We start from the raw sequence: 22,051 nt of genomic DNA on the forward strand, positions 1-22,051 counted from the left end.
AGTATAAAGGGTTAAATTTTGCTATTAGTACTATGATGACATAGCTAGTAACATCAGAGTGCTGAGGATGAGGTGATGAACCCAAATCCCTGCTCTTATGGGGCTCTTCTCCTTACAAAAAAAATCATGTCCACTAAGTTATACAGCTAGCAAAATTTTAACTTACCTTTGTAATGCCAAGAACAACATCTATGGATGTAACAAAAGGATTCGATGAGCCAGTTAATTCACATCCAACCACCTCTGGTAAAGTAAGAGAAGCTGGCAGACCAAGCATAACTGCTTCTGTTTCAATACCTCCAACCCCTAATGTAACAGACAGGTATATGAGTATAGCGCATTTAAAGATAATTTCTCTCTGTAACGTCTAAATCTCTAGGTGTTTCACGAGCTTGTCTTACACAGTACCTTGCACAGAACTGCTATAATGCTATTACTGTAGATATGGAACTGAAGTCTTCTCAAAAGAATGACTCCACTCACATGGTTGGAAAAAACTGATTTTTACCTTTATTTTAAATTCAGAAAACATTTAGTATCTATTATGCTAGGTACTATGCTATGCTCAAGATACAGTATGAATAGAACCCAGCCCCTGTCAACCTCAAGAAGCTCAGTCTAATGATAAAGACAAAAAGCCAACAATTATAGCACCCTATAAGAGTACATACACTCTGCCAGAGGGAATAGCTGATGCAAAGCCATGAGGTGCAATAGCACAGGCCACTCAGGGAAATAAAAGATGTGTTTGGGTAAATGGCTAAAGAGGCAACAGGTTGTGAAGGGCCCTATGAAAAACATGAAGAGGGGGCTTCCCTGGTGGCGCAGTGGTTGAGAGTCCGCCTGCCGATGCAGGGGACACAGGTTCATGCCCCGGTCCGGGAGGATCCCACATGCCGCGGAGCGGCTGGGCCCGTGAGCCATGGCCGCTGAGCCTGCGCGTGGCCACAACAGTGAGAGGCCCGCGTACCGCAAAAAAAAAAAAAAAAAAAAAAAGAAATTTGGATTTACAAAGAATGCTAGGAGAAGCCACTGAAGGACTTTAAATAAGGGAGTAATAAGCACATCACCTTCATAGACATCATCATCATCACTAACCACTCCACAAATGGTAGTGCTGTGCTGGGCAAGGTCCACATTTCTTTTCATAAATTCTCTCTTATACCACACTGTCCACAAACACTTGAATTAAGATTTACTTTTGTTGCTGCTGTTATAGGTGAAAAAACAGCCTCAAAGAGGCTATAAAGACCCTGCTATTTATGTTCTTTTATAAATTTCCTGACATCCTCTCCCCAAAAGAATTAAATATATTTAGTCATTTACTTACCCCACCCCAGAATCCCCAAACCATTCACCATGGTTATATGAGAATCGGTGCCAACGACACTGTCCGGAAAGAGGAGGTCCTTTTCTTCAGAAACCATTCTTGACAAATACTCTAAGTTTACTTGATGAGCCATTCCAGTTCCAGGAGGGATTACAGCCACATTCTTAAAAACTCTTGAACTCCACTGTATTTTATTTAAATTTAAGAAATCCAACTGTTAGCATATATCTGAATTTGCCTCATAATCAACATATAAATAAATACTGACACTAAAAATATTTTACCAATGTGCATCATGGTCAAAGTTTACAGTACATAAAAACAAATACACAGATACTAAACCTAAATATATTCATTTTGCAGATTAAAACAAAATTAAGTCAAAGAAAAATGTTCCAATAGTCCAGATAAACAGTAGCTTTCAACTACATTCCAAGGATCCTCAGGGATGGGAAAAGGGGTAGGCCCAAGTAGAAGACCCTCCAAGCTCACTTGAATTAGAGCCACTGTTTTTAATATTTTGTTATACACTAGGGTTTCTGATTAAGATTTTATTTGAAGGAAAAAAAGTAAAAAAGGGTTCTACTGCTAGTGTTTAAAAACTTCTAAAGATATAAAAATCAAACCTTTCAATATTTCATAAACTCCTATTAAAAAATTTCCCCCCAATCATTTATACCTTGAAAAATTGAAGCCTCTCTCGATTTCTGCCAAATTCTACTTCTTGATTTTTTAATACTGTTTCAGGTCTAAAAAGAAGAAGAACTGGCATTAAATATATGTATTACAGAAAAGACTTGCCTTGTTTCTAAGTCTACATATTTTAAAAATTCTGGGAATAGCAGTTTACTAGACTTCTCAGAATCAGTTATTTTCTTTTCAACAAGGAAGCTCTGATTTAAGTAACACTAGAAAGCTACTGCAAGGACTTAATTATTTAAGCCATGGTCCACACCAGTGTCCCAAACTGTACTTAACATGTATCACTGTGAGATTTGGCTAAAATATTAAAAGTAGCATGGTAACCTTTGTTGGATTTTCCACTACAAGGAAAAAGAAGGGTTGTAGCTTAATGAAAAATAAGCATGTACATCTCCACCCACTTAACTCTTGTACCAGTTAAACTAGGAGATACTTGTTGAATATTACAATGTAACAATGACAACTCAACATTACTTCATAGTTTAAAAAGAGCTTTTGGTAAAAATTTTATATTCATCTCACCTAAAATGAAGCTTCTGTTTTATATAAAGTAGAATTTTACTTTATATGGATTATAAATATATTTTACATGAATTATGTAAACTAAGAGATAAAAACAATTCACTGCCAAGCAGTAAACATAGTGCCATTTTTAGGAAGCTATTTTTATCTAATGGATATTTAAAAAAAAATTATTTCTAACAGCTTTGTTTATTTCACTTGCCAGCTGGTGATTTAAGTGTTGACTAGAATATCAATATAACTTAAATTATACATGTCCTCCAGGGTCCAGATAATTATAGTTGTTTGTCAACTTTTTTTTAAAAAAAAACAAAGATTAATAATTCATTGCTGAGTGATCATTTGAAGCCATAGCACATCTTAATGAGATTTTTCTTAGGACCTCAGGGAACATAGCTTTCTAGAGCCACTCCAATTATCTTACCTTTTCATAGTATATATAGCTACAAAGTACCACACAAATATTTATTAGCCCATAACCTGACTTCAAATCAGGCAGTGATTTCATACATGCCAAATGTATGCTCTCAACTCTCTATCCCTCAATTTCTTGTTTGAGTCTATAATTAATACTTCACTGATGCATTAAAGCACATGAAAGAGTTACTATTTTCACACAGCCAGGGACTATAACATATATGATCTTAATACTTTGTAATTTAGAGTCAAAATTGAGGGGAAATGTTACACCAGATTGGATTTTTAGAAATAAAAACATACCATCTTAGCACTTCATACCAGTTATAAAAAGATACCCAAGAAAATCAATGATTTTTTGAATCAATAAATCTTCCTTTTCAAGAAATTAATTTCTAAGTAAGAAGAGAAATTAATCTCAAAATTCAACATGTCCCTAACAATCAGGACAGCCAGGTAGGGAATAAGGAGTACTTACATAAATGTAAAACTGTCATGATTTGATGGCAAAGGACCCACAGATTATATTGAATTCTTAGAAAGGAAGAGCACCTGAGTTCACTTATAACCTGAGGCTTTACAGCTATATTGAGCACAAAATTTAGAACTACCCAGAATTTGAAAGATCCAATTTAGGGACAAATGAACTAATATATTATTTGGTACTTACGATGAAATATGTGTTGATATTATCCTTAGCTAGCCTAAATCTTAAATGTGTTAATTTTTTTTCAATTTGATAGAGTGTAAGTCATTTTTAACTCGTCTTTAAAAAACTTAACAGTCTAGTAACAATGGGATAAACAACATAACTCTCTTAAAATAAGACTAAGACTTTGGAAACTTTATAGCATACAAAATTCCAATTATAGAACTCTTGTTTTTATTTTGAAAAATTACCTATTAGGAAATTTAACCAACTCTTAAGAACGGGATTCTTTTCCAGGCAGGTTTACTACTTTCCATGGTATTATATAGGAAACTGCTTATCTAAAAGGGCTCATTACATTTATAACATATGACAATGATAATATTCTTAACATAGAGATCTCAATGCAATAAAAAGAATAAGAAATCGCCTAATAGGAAAATAAAGCTAAAAATATAGATTTCATAAAAGTAATCTGAATGAATAATGAGCATGTGAATGGTATAAATTCACTAAAATAAAAAATTTACAATTCAAGATAATTTTCTGTCTACATTAGTTACAAAAATTAAATATATTTATAGAAAATTCTTAAGAAAAGTTTTCTTCAAAGGAACAGAAATAAATCATGGTATTTAGAGACTACCATTTTAATTAACTTTGCTTCTTTCAGTACAATAGGAAGCACAGTAAATATGAAGGCAATGTAATAGGAATCAGGAGGGGAAGGAGAATAAACGTGATTTCCTTAACTGAAAAATAATCTGGTACTAATAAATATTTTTAAAAACATCTCGTACTCAGGCACTGGTTGTAAATGAAAAGGACATAGAATGGGTGTATTTTCGATCTGCGAAGAAAATCTTCCTGAGTTTCGGCCTAGTTCTCCAGAATCACACGATCCTCGGCAGGTAGTCTGGCCTCTGCAGGGAAGCTTCTTAGGCTGCACTCTAAGTGGAGAAAGCTTTCCTGCTTTCTGTAGATCACCACCTCCAGGATTTGGAGCATTCTGTATTGCACTATCGTTCCAAAAGAGGAAACAAAATAAAACCATTTAAAAGTTACAGAAATTTAGGTCTTCAAAAAGCACACAACAGCAATGCTATCTGGAAGTAACAACTGAATGTTATTCAAAGGTTAATATATCATCTATTTCAGGTTTCAAAAGCAAATCTCAGGGGCTTCCCTGGTGGCGCAGTGGTTGAGAGTCCACCTGCCGATGCAGGGGACACGGGTTTGTGCCCCAGTCCGGGAGGATCCCCCCACATGCCATGGAGCAGCTGGGCCCGTGAGCCATGGCCGCTGAGCCTGCGCGTCTGGAGCCTGTGCTCCGCAATGGGAGAGGCCCACGTGCCGCAAAAAAAAAAAAAAAAAAAAAAGCAAATCTCAGATTACCAAAAAAAAAAAAAAAAAAAGTTGATTTATTTAAATTTATGGAGATTAAAAAAAATTGTGCCACTAAAATCATTTTCATATAGTAACCTTTGGCAAGTAGCAAAATCAATTTTTTTTCCCATCTAACAACTTAGAAGAAGTTCAGAGCCATCGTTTAATCTAGAGGGCAAAGGCTCTCACAGGTTTTAATAAATTGTAGCCTTATTCCATTACTCCAGGGAATGTAAAAAGAAAGCTGGTACATGAAAACAGAATCATGTCTTCTCTAGTTTGACTTTAGTCAAAAGGACCTTTTAAGTATAAGAAATTTATTTCAGTGGAAGGAAAATACAGCTGTAGTAAGCTCAGTGTTTTCAATTACCAATTTAGACATTAAAGGCTCACATCTTTAAATTCTCTCTGGAAGTTAAAAAACAAAAAGGAAATGAAGGCTTAATTCAGATATTCACTCCAAAAAGCAGGTCCTAGGCTTATACATATCTATAAAAAATGGCAGCAGAAATATACAAACATGAAAATCAGTTTAAATTTAGACTGAGTTAAAAAGAAAATTCACCAATACATAAGTTTTCACCAGTTTTTCTTTTTGTATATTAGTCAATACTAACTGTAGCAAACTTTACTCTGGCACAAATTATCTCTATTCCCTTTCTTCTATACCACACACTCCCAGTGGACTGGCTGCCAGTCAACGTGCGTGGCTGTCTTTATAAATATGTGTATTAAAGTACCATTTGTTGAAGTCAATTTGTAAAGAATGATCAACCGTGAGATCTGTCGGACAGGCAGGATGGACTTTCTTAGGGTCACCTCCAAGAGTTTTCACTGCCTCCCTCATAGCAGCAAAATCCACCATTGCCGGTATTCCACTAAAAAATAAAGAATGATCAACTTCTAATTCTTCTTTTATATATGCTCAGATGATTAATATGCATTTTTAAATTTAAAAAGTATTCCTTTTTAATTTGCATTCATGTTTGATAATGTACAGGTTATCCAAAGTTAGACGTATCCTGGTTTAATGAGAATTAATATTAAATATTATCTGAGAATTTGAGGGCTCAAAGGTAGATGTGCCAAAAATACAACAGATGATTTTTAGAGGCATAAGAGAACTTCAAGGGAACTGCCTATGGAATTCTTTCTCTTGCCTTAAATTTTAAGATACCCCTCCCTCTTCCCCAGCTCCAGCCTCTTCACTCCCAGTGCCTTGTCTCCAAAGTTATCCACTAAATATATGGATATAGATATAGATGGACCTATATCTATATCTACATATATATCTCCAGCCAACTATATAAGAAGCATTTACCAAATGCCTTCAATGTGCTAGACACCAATGGTATAAGGCCAAATAAGGGAGAGTAACTGGTCTCAAGGAATTTGTAGGGAAGATAAAGTAGCAATTATAGAATAGTATCATAAGTACTACAGTAGCAGCATATACCAGGTACACAGAGCAGTAGCTTACAAACCAGATTTAGGTGGGTGGGTGAAGGGGATGTTCTTATTTGTCTAGCTAACTCCTACACCTCCTTCAAAACTCAGCTAAAGGTTAATTCTTCCAATAAGTAATCTCTGGACACACAGATTAGGTAGAATCTTTCAAGCTATGGTAAAGACTTTATTCTAAGTGTAATGGAAGCCAGTGGGAGAATAGGGGAATGATATGACCTTGATTAACATCTTTTAACCAAGTCACTTCACCTACTGTGAAAAGACAAGACTATACATTCCAAGTATGGAAGCAGGGATACCAGTTAACAGATTATTATAGTTATAGTCCAGGTAAGTGAGAATGGGGCTAGAATCAGGATGACTGTGGTGGAGATGGTAAGAAGTATTTGGATTCAGGATATGTATATTTCAAAGGTAGAGTTGACAGAAACTGCTGATAGACTGGATTATGTACAAAGGACAGGAACCAGGGTTAACTCCTAGATTTTTGCTCGAAACAAACAGGAGACTGTAGCGCCATTCAATATGACAGAAAAAACTTGGAAAGAATACATGAGGGGGGCTGAGCAATGAAGTTTTGGATATGTTAAGATTGAGAAGCCTATTGGCTATGTGTAGATGACAAGTAGGCAGTTAGAAAAAAGTAGTTTTTAAATAAATGGTACCAAAAAAAGTGCCTAATTTTTGACAAATAGCTTCAGTTTAGAAAAAGCAACTTTTTAAATTTATAAACTAATCTTCACAATTAAAAAACAAGAGAGCCATCAGGGAGTCTGAATTTTAAAAAGCGAACACTCTGAAAATTCATCATGAAAAATAAAACTATCACTCACGTAAAATCTTGAAGAAGAACACGGGCAGGGAAAAAGGGCACTTCAACATTGCTTTGTTTGGTTTTCCAGTCTAAAATGTTCATAACATCTTCCCTTTTCATTAAAAAGCCATCACAATTTCGCACAGCAGCTTCCAACAGGACCCGTATTGAGTAAGGCAGAACATCTGATTCAAGAGAAAATATTACTATTAATAAGGGAATAATCATAACTACATATTGTAAAAATTACAATAGCAAAATGATAAAGATACAGATGCTTTGTTTTCTCAATTAAAAAAATTTTAGTCTAGTCAATAAGCAACAAGGATTTGCTGTATAGCACAGGGGATTATATTCAATATCTTGTAATAACCTATAATGGAATATAATCTGAAAAAAATATATATAACTGAATCACTTCATGTACACCTGAAACAAAATATTGTAAATTAACTATATTTCAATATAAAAAAAATTTTTAGTCTAGTAAACAGGGAGTGAAACACCATTCTTGTTAATACCAGGCTTTCTATAAATTTGACTTTCCTGTATGTAAGCTGAGGCCCTGAAAAAGCAGAGGTAAAACCTTCACCTAAACTTTAATAGAATAAATGAAAAATTAATTAACTAATTAATTAAAAAAACTTCACACAACAGCTGTACTGACTTGGGCATATGAGACTGACAAGTACTTAACATTCAGGGAAAACACAGAAAAACTGAAAAGCACAGATAATTAGAATTAAATACAATAATGAAAACATCCCAATTATGGCAAAAAATGTTTAAACTATGTAAAAGTTTGTAATAAATTTAAAGGATTTCCATCAAAAATAGTTAAGGTTTAAAAATAAACCAGGGTGCTTAGGTGAATAAAATTCATTTCATGAAAATTGTCAGTAACTCTTGATTACCAGTTTAAGGAGAGAAACAGATTTCAATATTTAAAAATTTTTTGATCCTATTATATTCTCACACTAGATTTTGCCACAAAGAAGTATTTCCTTAGGACTTAAATGGAAGACTAAATCAGTATGAAATTAGCTAAGTAATGGTAACCCACATAATAGATTACTATGCAGCTGCTCAAAGGAATGATGATCTCTGCATGCTGATTAAGAAGTGATCTCCAGGGCTTCCCTGGTGGCGCAGTGGTTAAGAACCTGCCTGCCAACACAGGGGACACGGGTTCGAGCCCTGGTCCGGGAAGATCCCACATGCCGCGGAGCAACTAAGCTCATGTGCCACAACTGCTGAAGCCCGCACATCTAGAGCCCGTACTCTGCAACAAGAGAGGCCCACGCACTGCAACCAAGAGTAGCCCCCGCTCACCGCAACTAGAGAAAGCCCGTGCCCAGCAATGAAGACCCAATGCAGCCAAAAAATAAATAAATAAATAAAATAAAAAAGAAGTCATCTCCAGACTGTACCATTAAGAGAAAAAGCAATGCAAAACAATGTTTATAGTATATACCTTTACAGTAAGAAAGGGAGTAAAAAAAAATGTATAAGAATATGTATTATTATATATTAAATATAAAACTAAAAACTATAATTTTAAATATATTAAATATATAATAATATATACTCCCCCCCAGAAAGAACAATGAAAGAATAAAATAAAAAACTTTATATATATATATATATATATATATATATATATATATATATATATATATATATATGCCATATAGTATTTTGGTTGTATCTCCCTAGCAGGATATATACTAAGGGCAAAAAGATCCACAAAGAAAACAAATTATGTTCAGTAATTAGTACTGATATTGTAGTTTTGAAATTGTCATATATACAATGAGAAGAAAGCAAAAAGTACTTTTGTTACTATGGTTGGGAACCAAGATTTAAGAGTAATGACATACAAGTATAAAAGCAGAGTAGCTAGTTTAAAAAAAAACTTACGGGCTTCCCTGGTGGTGCAGTGGTTGAGAATCTACCTGCCAATGCAGGGGACATGGGTTCGAGCCCTGGTCTGGGAAGATCCCACATGCCGCGGAGCAGCTAGCCCCGTGAGCCACAATTACTGAGCCTGCGCGTCTGGAGCCTGTGCTCCGCAACGGGAGAGGCCGCGATAATGAGAGGCCCGCGCACCGCGATGAGGAGTGGCCCCCACTTGCCGCAACTACAGAAAGCCCTCCCACAGAAACGAAGACCCAACACAGCCAAAAATAAATAAATAAAAATTTAAAAAACAAAAAACAAAAAACAAAAAAAAACCCTTACACTTCAATAGGTATCATCAGGACAAACTCATGATTTTTCTCTTTCTAAAAAACATGTACGTATTTCCTATCTCTGATTAGTGAAAATGCTTAAAATGATGACAATCCAATAGTACTGAACCACTAGCAACTCAGGTTGCTGTTTCTAAATACTATTTCCCATTTTTTAAAAAAACAGAGTTCCTTGGAGAAATGGTTAGTTCCGTATTTGGGGAAGGATATGCACAAAAGGAGCCTGGAACATCCTGTGTCAGAAACCAAAGAAGTTATCAAAGACTAATGGGGACATTAATGGATCAATCTGAGCAACAAAATGAATAATGACTGTAATACACTAAAATATATCAAATATATAAATAGCCCTTAGTTCATAATGACTCTTCTGCTACAGAAACTCGTTACTCTGAAAACTGACAAATAAAGGGGGGAAAATCAATCATTAATCTTGTCTTTCCTGATTTCAAGTGACAAAACAGTAAAGAGGAGAAAGTTCCTCATAATAGCAGAATTACAACTAATAAATGTAGAAGGGCAGTGATATAATTAGAAAAATCACCAATGTGCAGCACCTAATGAAACAATGGATCTATACAATGATAATAAGTGGATGCTAAAATCCTGAGGTGATATATGAATGGGGAACTTATATGGATGGATCAAGCTGAGAACAACTACACCCAACTCAGCATCACCAAAAGTAGGATATTATAGATATTATTTGCCTCCTGATGAAATAGGAAATAAAAGCTAGGAGATGTTCTTTGCAAAAATACATACATACATAAATAAACCTGAACCTAATCAAACATCCAGCTCTAACTTCTCGTTAACAAGAAATATGGGGGATAGTACAACAATAAAATAAAACCATGAAGAAGCAATCAAATCCAGAATGTAGTACATTCTACAGAACAAAGAACCTGATTTCTTCAACATAAAAATGGCATGGAAAAAGGAGAGAGGATGAATATTATAGATTAAAAGAGATTTGAGACATAAATACCAAATGCTACATGTGGATCCTATTTGGATACCGTGTGAACAAACCAACTGAATAAATGTATTTTTGAGACAACCAGAGAAATCTGAACTTGGACTGGGTTTTAGATCATATTAAGGAATTACTGTTAATTTTGTTAGTTACAAGAAGTCCTTTCATACATCAGAGATGTATACTGGAGTACACTTACAGATTTTAAAAATGGTGGAATATCTGAAACAAAAGATTGACAAAATGTTGATAACTAGCTGACAAATACATGGTGGGTTATTATACTATTCTCTCCCTACTTTTGTGCTTGAAAATTTTAACACACACAAATTGAAGATTAATGAAGTTGTAAGTAAAAAGGATAAAGGACTACATAATCAGAAATACTAGATTCAAAGCCAGTATTTGCTATTTACAATAGGTATGACCTTTGGAAAGCAACTCAAGTTGATGAATTTTCTCATTTAAAATGGGAATGCCAGCTACCTAACATACGTGAAGAATATCTTACCTCAGCATCTATCTAGTACATGTAAAACCCTCAAACAAACATATTATGACAAACAGTAGGTACTTAACAAATATTAGTTTCCATTCTTACCTCAATGAGAAACATAATGAAGCCCCCAAAACCAAGAGGAATTACAGGGGGGACATTTTTTTTTTAACAGAACATTTGGAAATGATGAGAAGTAAAATATTATCCCAGAAGCAAACACAAAATTAACTTTGGTTAATTATTCTGGAAAAACAATCTCAGGAATATTTTTTGTTTTAAATAGCTTTATAAAAAGCATTTTGTCAGATTTCTAGTAAAATATGGTAAAATAAACACCAGTAATTATCTCCACTCTCTCCTGCAACCCACTAAGAAAACAGTAAAGAAATAAAAAAATTATAAACTCACAAGAACAAAGAAAGAAACAGAGAGAAGCAAAACTAACAAAATTTTGGAAAATAGTCCTTGGTTGACTGGTAATGGACTGAACAGAATAGAGAAAGCTGAAACTAAATGTCTACATAGGGGAAAGGCAATCAGAAACAAAGAGTAGGAATCAGGATAGCCTGCAATTTCTTAAGAGGAGTGTAAGAAACTAGAAGACAATGTAACAATGCCTTCAAAATTCCAAGAGAATTTTCAACCTAGAAATCTGTGAACAGGTAAACTATCAATTAATCAGGCAACGTCTCAAAAATTTACTTCTCAGGCACCCTTTCTTAGGAAGCTACTGGGATATGTTCTATAAAACAAGGAAGTGGAAAATAAAAAATCATAATATCTAGGAAATAGTCTCTTGACACAGGAAAGCACAGAGACTCTTCTAGGGTAATACCGTGTAAGCCACAGTGCAATCGAAGATGGAGTCCAGATGGTATGCTGCTAAGAGAAGGGAAAAAAATTAATTGATAGACTACCTGATTATACCAGAAGGAGTTTAGTTCTTTTGGAGAGTTTGGAGATGAAGTATTGATAAAGACAGAGAAAACTAAGCAAACAAAAAGACAGTCATTAATTCCAGGAAAAAAAATACAAAGTTGTAAGAGAAATGAGATGCAATCATCATTTACTACATGGATTGGCTGAGAATATTTACAGTCATAATATAAGCACTGAACATTGATTTAACCAAAAATTATAACTATACTAGGAAGAGGTACATGGGATATATGTAGGGGAGAAGAAAAGTGCCAAATCCTCATTTTCCATAGTAAAAAGTAAAGTCTAAAATTGAAAAATCAAGAAACAGCTGTATAAGCAAGGCTATTTAATAATATGGAGGACATTACCAAAACAAATAGCCAAAAGAATTAAAAATAAGTATTCTCTGCAGAGTAGAAATTTGGGCCAGGGTTACTCTTTTGGTTATAATTTCAGTGGTCTGTTTTTTAACTCTATCATTTGAAAATTAATATTAAATTAAAAAGCAATATCAGATAAGAGTGTTCTAAGAAAAAAAGAATCACAAATGTTAACTGGACATTTTGTCACTAAGGAGCACTAACTTGCAGATTCGTCTAATTTCAGAATGACTACTAGAGGCCTACAGCAAGAGAAGATGCAAATAAACACCCTCTCCCCCAAACAAAAACAATTTATTTCTTATTTCTCTCTGTGGTAGCCAGCCTCCAAGATGATACCAGTAATCTTCACCTCCTGGCATTCATGCTCTCACATAACCTACACTGAAGATCAGTTGTTTGTATGACCAAGAGTATGGCAGAGATGACAGTGGGGGACTTTCTTCCTCTCTCTCTCTCTTTCTTTCATTGAAGTATAGTTGATTTACACTGTTGTGTGAGTTTCCGGTATACAGCAGAGTGACTCAGATATAGATATATAGATGCATTTCTCATTATGGTTTATTACAAGATATTGAATCTACCTCCCTGTGCTATACAGTAGGTGCTTGTTGTTTATCTATTTTATATATAGTAGTACATATCTGCTAATCCCAAACTCCTAATTTATCCCTCTCCCCTGCCCGTTCCCCCATGGTAACCATAAGTTTGTTTTCTATGTCTGTGAGTCTATTTGTTTTGTAAAAAAGTTCATTTGTATCATTCTTTTAGATTCCACATATAAGTGATAACATACTGTATTTGTCTTTCTCTGTCTTACTTCACTTAGTATGATAATCTCTAGGCCCATGACAGTGTGTGACTTCTAAGGCTAGATTATAAAAGTATTCCAGCATTAGCCTTCCTCTCTCAGACTGCTCACTCTGGGAGAAGCTGGCAGCCTGTTACAAGGACAATCAAGCAGCACTGATGAGAGGCTCATGTGGAGCAAAGCTGAGGCCTCTGTGCCAACAGCAAACACTGACTTGCCAGCCATGTGTGAATGGGCCGCATTTAGAAGCAGATCCTCTAGCTCCAGTCAGGCCTTTGGATGACTGCAGCCCCAACTAACCCCTTCTGTAACCTCAGGAGAGATCCTGAGCCAGAACTATTCAACTAAGCCATTTTCGAATTCCTGACCCACAGAAACTGTGAGATAATAAATGTTTACTAATGCTTTAACCACAAAGCTTTTGGTTTAATGTATTACATAGTAAGGGAAAACTAATACAATTCTCTTCCTCAACTTTTTAAACAGTAACATCTACAGTTATTTACTTAGGATCTACTAAGGAGAAAATATCAATGTGTTTTACCTACATTATCTCATTTAATCCTTAAAGTAAATCTATAGGTAGATACTCCAGAGCCCTAACAGTAGAGAATAAGCTAGCAGGTGTGGAAAAATGGACACAGGTGCTCTAGTTTGTTTTTAGCAATATTAATTCCATATCCCTACTCTGGATCAGGCACAAAGTTCACCAAGGCCCTTAATCTCTTTCTTCTTCCCTATTCTCCCTATGGCCCCCCACCACATACTATCTATCTCATGCTCCAATTACACCATCGTAAAAGTTCCTTCTCCAGGGCTTCCCTGGTGGCGCAGTGGTTGAGAATCTGCCTGCTAATGCAGGGGACACGGGTTCGAGCCCTGGTCTGGGAAGATCCCACATGCCGCGGAACAACTGGGCCCGTGAGCCACAGCTACTGAGCCTGCGCATCTGGAGCCTGTGCTCCAGCAACAAAAGAGGCCTCGATAATGAGAGGCCCGCGCACCGCGATGAAGGGTGACCCCCTGCTTGCCACAACTAGAGAAAGCCCTCGCACAGAAGTGAAGAACCAACATAGCCAAAAATAAATAAATAAACAAATGTGGGTTTAAAAAAAAAAAAAAAAAAGTTCCTTCTCCAAACCTCTCTGATCCCCATTCTCACACCTTTTCTTCAACACCATGAGGACTTACTTTCTCCCTTATCCATCAGCACCTGCTTGTCTGTACCTCCCCTCACATAAGCAGTTGAGGTTCCATGTGGTCAAATCTCTCGTTTCCCCAAACTGTACACTTTTTCCCCTTTGTTCTTTTATCCTATCTGTCCATCAAAACACCAAAACACCAACCTGTTTTGTCCTTTCAGCTGGTGAACCCCACCCACATCACTTTCCCACTTATGAAGAACTGTTCTTTCTTTTTAAAAAGAACTTCATTGAGGCATATTTTACACATAATTCACCCTTTCCAAGGATAAAATTCAATGATTTTTTAAGCAAATTTACCAAGTTGTACAATCAGCACCATAAATCAGTTTTAGAATATTCCATCACTTAATTAGATTCCTCATGCCCATTTGCTGTTAATCCCTGTCCTCTCCTTGCCCACACCTGGAAACTACTGATCTACTCTGTCTCTATAGCTTTGTCTTTTCTGTATATTTCATACAAACGGAATCATCCAATAAGGTCTCTTGTGTCTGGCTTATTTCACTGAGCATGTTTTTGAGGTCTGTCCATGTTGTAGCATGTATCTATAGTTAATTTCTTTTTATTGCTTAAGAGTATTCCATTGTATGGCTACACCAAATTTTGTCTATCCATTCACCCAGTGAAGGACATCTCGGTTGTTTCCAATTTTCAGCTATTATGAATAATGCTGCTGAGATGATTCATTTGCCAATCTTGGTGTAGAGAACGTTTCTATTTCTCTTGGGTAGATTCCTAAGAATGGAACTGCTGGGTCATATGTTAAATTTATGTTTAATATTTTAAGAAACTGTCAAACTATTTTCCAAAGTGGCCACACCACTTTACATTCCCACCAGCAGTGTATGAAGTGACCTCATTTCTCCATATCCTTCCCAACATTTGTCATTGTCTGTTTTTTATATAATACCCATTCTAGTGGTTGCGAAGTAGTTCACTGTGGTTTTATTGGTGGTGATGTGAAAGGAGGAGGAAGGAAAAAACAAATCCCTAAAACATCAACCAGAGAAACTGGTACCAATATAAATACACGATTACAACCTCAGTTGGGTCCTCACCATTCACTCAGAAATTCTACTTTGTTTCTCTGATCTGCTTGTTTTCCCACACTCCACAATCATTCATTCACACCTTCAACTACTCTCCTTAAAATCAAATCTCTAGTTGCCTCCTACAGAATCTAGCCCCACTTCCTACCTCCTAGATAAATAAAAACTAATAGTTCCTATCTTCACTTCCTCCTACTTTACACACAAGCCTAGATACCTCTCGATTTATCCTTTTCCCAGTTAAGAAGGCAGCTGTGGACCTCCTCCTACTAAATGCCAACTTTTATAGGAGTTCTGCATCCAATTCCCAGTGATACATTTTAGGACCCATGAGTCATCAATTCTCTCTCCTTTTTCTGTAATTTATCCTTCAACTGGATTCTTCCCATCAGCATTTGAAGACTCTAGCCCCAGTTTCACACATACACACGTGTACACACACGCACAGCTTCCAAGTACTATTTTCTTCAAACTCTCAACCAAGTTTCTTGAAAGAGTCACCTATATTCCCAGTGTCCACTTTTCTACACATTTCATTTTATACTTCTACACCTCCATTCACTCTTCAGCCCAGCCCAATGTGATTTCTTAAAATATCAATGAAACAGCTCTAACTAGAGTTTCAATATTCTCTCAACAATATTAAATGGAGCTAACAATTTCCTCCTTCTTGAAACACTCTTTCTACTGGCTTTCACAATACCATTCTCCATGTCTCCAATCTCACGTTTCTGCCTTACTTGCACGCAGAAGCAATGACTGCCTTTGTTCCAGACTATCTTGAAAAAGATGTTAATATAGTGAATAGCCTTGGAAGATAAAGATAGTGTCTCTTTCTGGAGCAAACGGCAGGCATGCTTACTGTCCATTATAAAAGATTTGGGTTCCCTAAGTCAGACTTCATTTTCTGTAACACAATCTCTGTGTGCAGGTATTACCTGGCCTTCTTCAACAAATGTTGGTACCAAGCACACTGCTTTGCTGTGGGTAATAAACTGTCCATTGTCTCTGATCCAAGAGTTTTGTGTCTTCTGCCAGCATCTATAAAACTGTCAGTTTAACTTACAAGGAGAGTGAAATTTTGGCACTTTTACAGTTCTCAACACTTTCTGGCAGTCCTGTTTCAGTTTCCTGGCTGACCTCTACTCCTTTACCTGATCTTTAAATGTCGGAGTTCCTCAGAGTTCATATCTAGGCTTACTTCTTTTCTCACTCCATATCATCTCCTCTCAGGAGTTTTAACTGATCCTATGGCTTCAACGGACTATCTCTATACCAATAACTCCAAAATATTTTTCTGCAGTCCAGATCTGTCTTCTGAGCTCCAGAACCATGCAGCTAATTGCCTCACAAACATCTCTACTTGAATATTGATATGTTCCCAAATTCACTAGTACCTAAACTGAACTCTGATTTCCCCACTGCCCCTGTCCCATATCACTACCACCTGTGTTCCCTAGCTCAGTAAACAGCACCACCTTCCACCCAGATGCTTATGCCAAAGCATCTAGGCAACATCCTTGACACCTCTTTTATATATATTTTGAATTTGTCTACTTCTATCACCACCACCACTAAAACTAGTATAAGCCACCACTATGTCACCTCTCACCCAGATTCTTTAGTTCATCTTTCTATCTCCATACATGCCCCATACCAGTGGTTTTCAAAGTGTGGTCCCTGGACTCCTGGGGGGGGTGCCCTGAAACTCTTTCAGGGAATCTGCAAGGTCAACTAAGACATTATTTGCTTTTTCCACCATTTTGACATATGCGCTGAAGGTTCAAAAACTAGTGGATAGAAATGCTGATGCCTTAGCAGGACTCAAAGCAGTGGCACCAAATTGTACTTGTACTCACTGTATCGTTCATTTTCAGGCAAAATACCAGTTTCATTTAATAATGTCCTTGATGAAGCAGAAAAAGTGTTAATTTTATTAAATCTCAACCACTGAGGTCAGGTCTCAATATTCTGTGTGACAACAATGAAGTGTATACAGCATTTCTGCTCAAAACCAAAGTACAATCATTGCTCAAGGGAAAAACATTGTGTGATTGAATTACAAGCTAAATTAGCCACTTTTTCCAAAGAACACCATTTTCACTTGAAAGAACAAATGACCAACTATGATTATTCAAATATGGATATCTGGCAGACATTTTCTCAAAAATGAATGAAGTAATAAGCCTGTCTGCTCATTATCTAGTCCCACCACTCTCTGCTCACTGTGTTCACTGAAGATCTTTGAGAAATAAAGGTTCACTAAGTTACACAGATCTTCCAAATGTGGACATATTTTATTATACAATATATAAAAAATACAGACATGCACATTTGTTAGTATCACAGCAGCCCTTTCAACACGGGAACCAGAGCTCCCGTGAAGCTGCCTGGAGGGTCACACAACGAGCTGCTGCTGTTTCTGCAAGCCCCCATGTGTCCCATGCATCGTGAAGGGCTCTTGCCCCTGCCAGCATCTGTTCTCTCAATACACGTTCACAGTACCAGTTGCTGGTTGCCTACTCCCCTGCATGTACTCAAGATGATGGCCTACTGCCTGTCCAGCAACTCCAGACCAGCTCCAGTCTGACCAAACCAGCAAACTTTTCTGCGATCTAACGAGCTGAACCACACCTTCTTCAATGGTACCTGACACCCTTCCAATTTTTCCTTCCTTGGGTATTCTCTGTCAGCCCTACAGGTACCATAAAGAATTTCCTTACATCTTACAATTACTCTTGTATCACAGTTAATAATTATTTACATTAAAGTTCCCCTATTCTATGTCCTGATTGGACTGAGACTGTTACAACATACTAAGGCACTGTACTTACATTTTCCATTACTGAACTGTGTGCTTTCTTTAGCACAAAGATGCTATCTTAGCCATCTTTCACCCGCCAGAAACATCTGAGTACTCAATCTTAGCTGAATGAGTTAAACAGCATTGCTGAGAGATGCATGCACCAAATATCAATAGAAAACTGGGCTGGATTAATACCACCTCTTCTAACCAGGAATTTCCAGAATCCTATGAATCTGGAAAGCTAATCCTCTAAAGATAATCAAAAAGACATGCGGGGAACCAGAACAAGCTTGTGGCTTAAACTGAAAAAGTATGATAACATGTGTTATCATACTTCTGAAATGAACTGCTAACAACAGATATCCTTTTGATCAATTACTCAGTGTAAGATCCAAGAGGTGGTTCAGGCTTTAGAAAAAGATGCCGAGGTCTGCTATTTTACATGGGAGGCAGCTGATGAAAGGCATATCCAGGTTTCCAGGACTGTAGATCTTACCACTCAAGGCTAAGTGGCTGCTACTATGATTAGGCAATATAATTTATCTCTCAGTGCAGAGGTCGCAAACTGTTGGCCTGCAGATGTGTTTCGTTTGTTCTACACAGTTTTAACATTTTAAAGTTTAATTGCCAACACTGAAAAACCAGAGATTTTTTTACATGAAAATCCAAATTTCTGGCTTAAGATAAATAGAAAGTTTTACAACACCAACCTCACATTTCTGCTGGAACTGAGTAGCACCTACTCTTTTATATAGAGCATTTGCTCTCCTGCTTGCCACAATTCCAGCCAGGGCCATTTCACTTGTTTATGGTGCCTCTATGGTCCTTATAAGCATGAGCATACAACCCCTAGTGTAGCAGTTTTACAAGCACAGACTTTGGAATCTCAGATTTTTGATCAAGTTTCTCCTCTATCATTTTTTAGGTAATGGTACTGAGTAGCGGGACCCTGGCCAAGTGGGTAATAACAGAACTTACAGAATGGATATAGTAAATAATCAATAAACACTAGCACTTTATTACTGCCCTTATTAAGCTGGGAAACAGAATGGTATTAAGGGGGGGAAAGTGTTGGTCTGAAGTCAAAAGATATGAGTCTAAGACCAGATCTTCTCACTTAGAAGATATGTGACCTTAGGCATATTACTGAGATTTTTAGCCTCATTTTCCTCATGTGCATAAAACTATCCTCCCTGCCTAACACAAAGCAATGTAGTGAAGATAGATAATGTAAAAGGGTTTTGTTATTTCTCAAAAGTGATTAATTCCAGGTTTAAACAGTAGATGGAGAAATTACCCATAGGAAATATCAGTATTAACAACAGGCTTTAGATAAACTAAATATGAAAGAGAAATACACTGAAGACTGATGGAAAGGGGAAACACTCAAACACTCTAGGCCTGCCTAAAGCCTCAAGGAGGCTATCTTTGGAGTCCAGGCTAAGAGAGCAAAGGGACTGGTAGAGTAGCTTTAGGGTAAACTAAAAACTCTGTTCAAGGCCAGGAGCCTGGAGAAAAGATTAAGGAACTGTTCTAGAAGGCCCTGTAACCCCAGACTTTGCAACAGGATTAACTCACACCCACGTCTCACTACTCAAGGTACCGTTTATATCTCTAACCAGTACCAGGCTGGAATGGAACTGATTTCCAATAAAGAACTCAGACTTTTTTGTTTTGTTTTGTTTTGTTTTTTAGTATCGCCATGGAGAGTCCAAGAAGGCAGAAAGAGAAAACGGATTCCTGCTTCTTTAAGATGTTTTTTTCACTCACTGACAAAGGTAGAGAAAACCAGAAAAATAATATCTATTATTGATAAAGGCAGAGACACACTCACTCTTCTCATTTGCTCCTGGTAAGCATGTTATCTAGCACTATCTGCTAACATAACAGGCATACTTCATGGTGCCTGTCCAAACCGCCATCCATGGAATGGACAGTGCTCAGTGTCCCATTACCTCCCTGGCTACAGTGCTGAAGCAAAAGCCAACCCCTTGGCAGGTGAATGACCAACAGCCTGGTGGAAAAAATATAGATTCCTCTCTCAGGAATTTGCAATCAGGACACAGGCTGAACCAGAAAGTTGTTAAGAGCTAAGCTAGAGACAGAGGTTGCCATTTGTGGCCACGTATAAGGTTAGCAGGCAGAGGCAGCTGGTATGCAGTGAAGTAGAGGGAGCAGAAGAGTGGAAGAGGGCCAGGACTCTGAAGCCCTGAGAGAAAAAATAAAGAGCTCCCTCACTTCTGGCTCATTGCCCACTTTCTTGAGATACAGCCACCTTTCATTTGCCCGGGAGCTCTGTATCATTACAATAAATCTTTCTTCACTTGAGCTGGTGGGTGTCTGTTCTCTGCTACCCAAAGGACCTAATCTAGAATAGAAATTGTCTACAAAAGCACAGTTAAAACCAACAGACCGTTGGACAAAATGTGGAGGGTTGGTGAGTGCATGATTGTAGATGGAATAGAATCACATTAGGTAAAGGTAATCCTTAGAAAGTTATGTATTGTGTGTAAACATTACAAGCAAACTATTTCATTGCTTACCGAACTTACAGCCCTTTCCAGAGTGCATGGAAGAGACAAGATCAGAAAACATGGACTTGTGTTCCTACCAGCAAGATAACTGACCAGCAATAGATGCCTGACTTGCCCAGCCAAACCATAGGTTAACTATAGGTTAAAACAATAGGAGAAAAAGTCATCTAGAGATACAGTCTTAACTGGCTGGTAAGCTAATCATAACACACAAAGAATGGCTGGTAGTGGCTATATTGGGTATTACACAATACCAATAAGTAAAGTGGGCTGTGGAGACAGAAAACTGGAGAGCAGATCTTCAAAAAGAAACAGGTGACAGAAAGAACAGCCTCTGGCTTAGAAATTCTAGTTCCCATGAGGCCTGACTGTGCTTTCTTCCTTTGCCTTTGGAAGTTTGGAAACTGTAACAGCATCTTCTTTCTTGAGTGCTGAGTTAAGTGAGTTTCTGTTCCTTATATTCAAGGCCAAAGACTGGAAAAGACAGTACATATACAGTAAAAGTGAAAAAGAAAAGTGATGCGGGTGGAGGGAGCAATACTTTCAATCTGGTAACTATATAATAAGGTTGCATCAAAATTTAACTACTACACACACACAGCGGCTTTATTTATAAACAGGGAAAAGTTGGTTAACAACCTCAATATTCAAAGATCTGCTAACTAAACCATGATCCATTCATATAGGTAATACCATGCAGCCAGTACAGTAGAAGCTGTAGAAAAGTACAGGTATCCCTTTCTACTCAAACTGATAATCCCTGACTCAGAAACCGAACAGATTCAGATAGCAAGGGATACTTGTATTCAATGACATGGAAAGATGTTCATGATATACTAAATAAAAAAAGGTTACAAAACAATATATACTGTATTTTTTGTTAAGTAGCACATTTACATATATTTGTATATGCACGTAAAAATGAAACTGTTTCTACACTGCCTATAATGTTTTTGTCTTTGATTACCAATCCCAACCTAATTTCTTATAATCAATAAAAAATTAAATACAGATTTTCTTTCAGAGATTACAAGGTAGGATTTGGAAAACCAAGTCCTGGCTCTACTACAGGACTAAGCAGTACCATGGTTAAAAAGCAAGCAGTTAGGAAGGAAAAAAGAAAGATGAATGAGATAACCTGAGATAAAGAAGGGGGCCTGAGGCTTTACACCAGGCTGAAGGCCCTCTTGCCCAATAACAGCTACTCTCTAAAATATGTTTCACTAGAGCCAGGCCAGTCTCTTCACTGTCTTCCCCCTTACTCATTTTCCACTATGCTTGCTGGTCATTCTAATTCCCCAAGTGTTGACTGGCCTCTGTGATTCCTC

General features: G+C 36.9%; 1 protein-coding gene across 1 annotated transcript in view; it reads right to left on the minus strand.

Moving 5' to 3' along the window:
- The window catches only part of IREB2 (iron responsive element binding protein 2), a 50,633-nt gene that overhangs the window by 22,849 nt on the left and 5,733 nt on the right, over nucleotides 1-22,051 (minus strand). The window contains exons 3-8 of the mRNA XM_082617887.1: nucleotides 7,307-7,472; nucleotides 5,747-5,884; nucleotides 4,421-4,639; nucleotides 2,010-2,079; nucleotides 1,331-1,514; nucleotides 167-306 (exon numbers count right to left, since the gene is read on the minus strand). Of these exons, the coding sequence (XP_082474013.1) occupies nucleotides 167-306; nucleotides 1,331-1,514; nucleotides 2,010-2,079; nucleotides 4,421-4,639; nucleotides 5,747-5,884; nucleotides 7,307-7,472 (917 nt within the window). The remainder of the gene's footprint in view (nucleotides 1-166; nucleotides 307-1,330; nucleotides 1,515-2,009; nucleotides 2,080-4,420; nucleotides 4,640-5,746; nucleotides 5,885-7,306; nucleotides 7,473-22,051) is intronic.

This window comes from Mesoplodon mirus, assembly GCF_964341445.2.
Source record: "Mesoplodon mirus genome assembly, chromosome: 4".
Lineage (NCBI taxonomy): Eukaryota > Metazoa > Chordata > Mammalia > Artiodactyla > Ziphiidae > Mesoplodon > Mesoplodon mirus.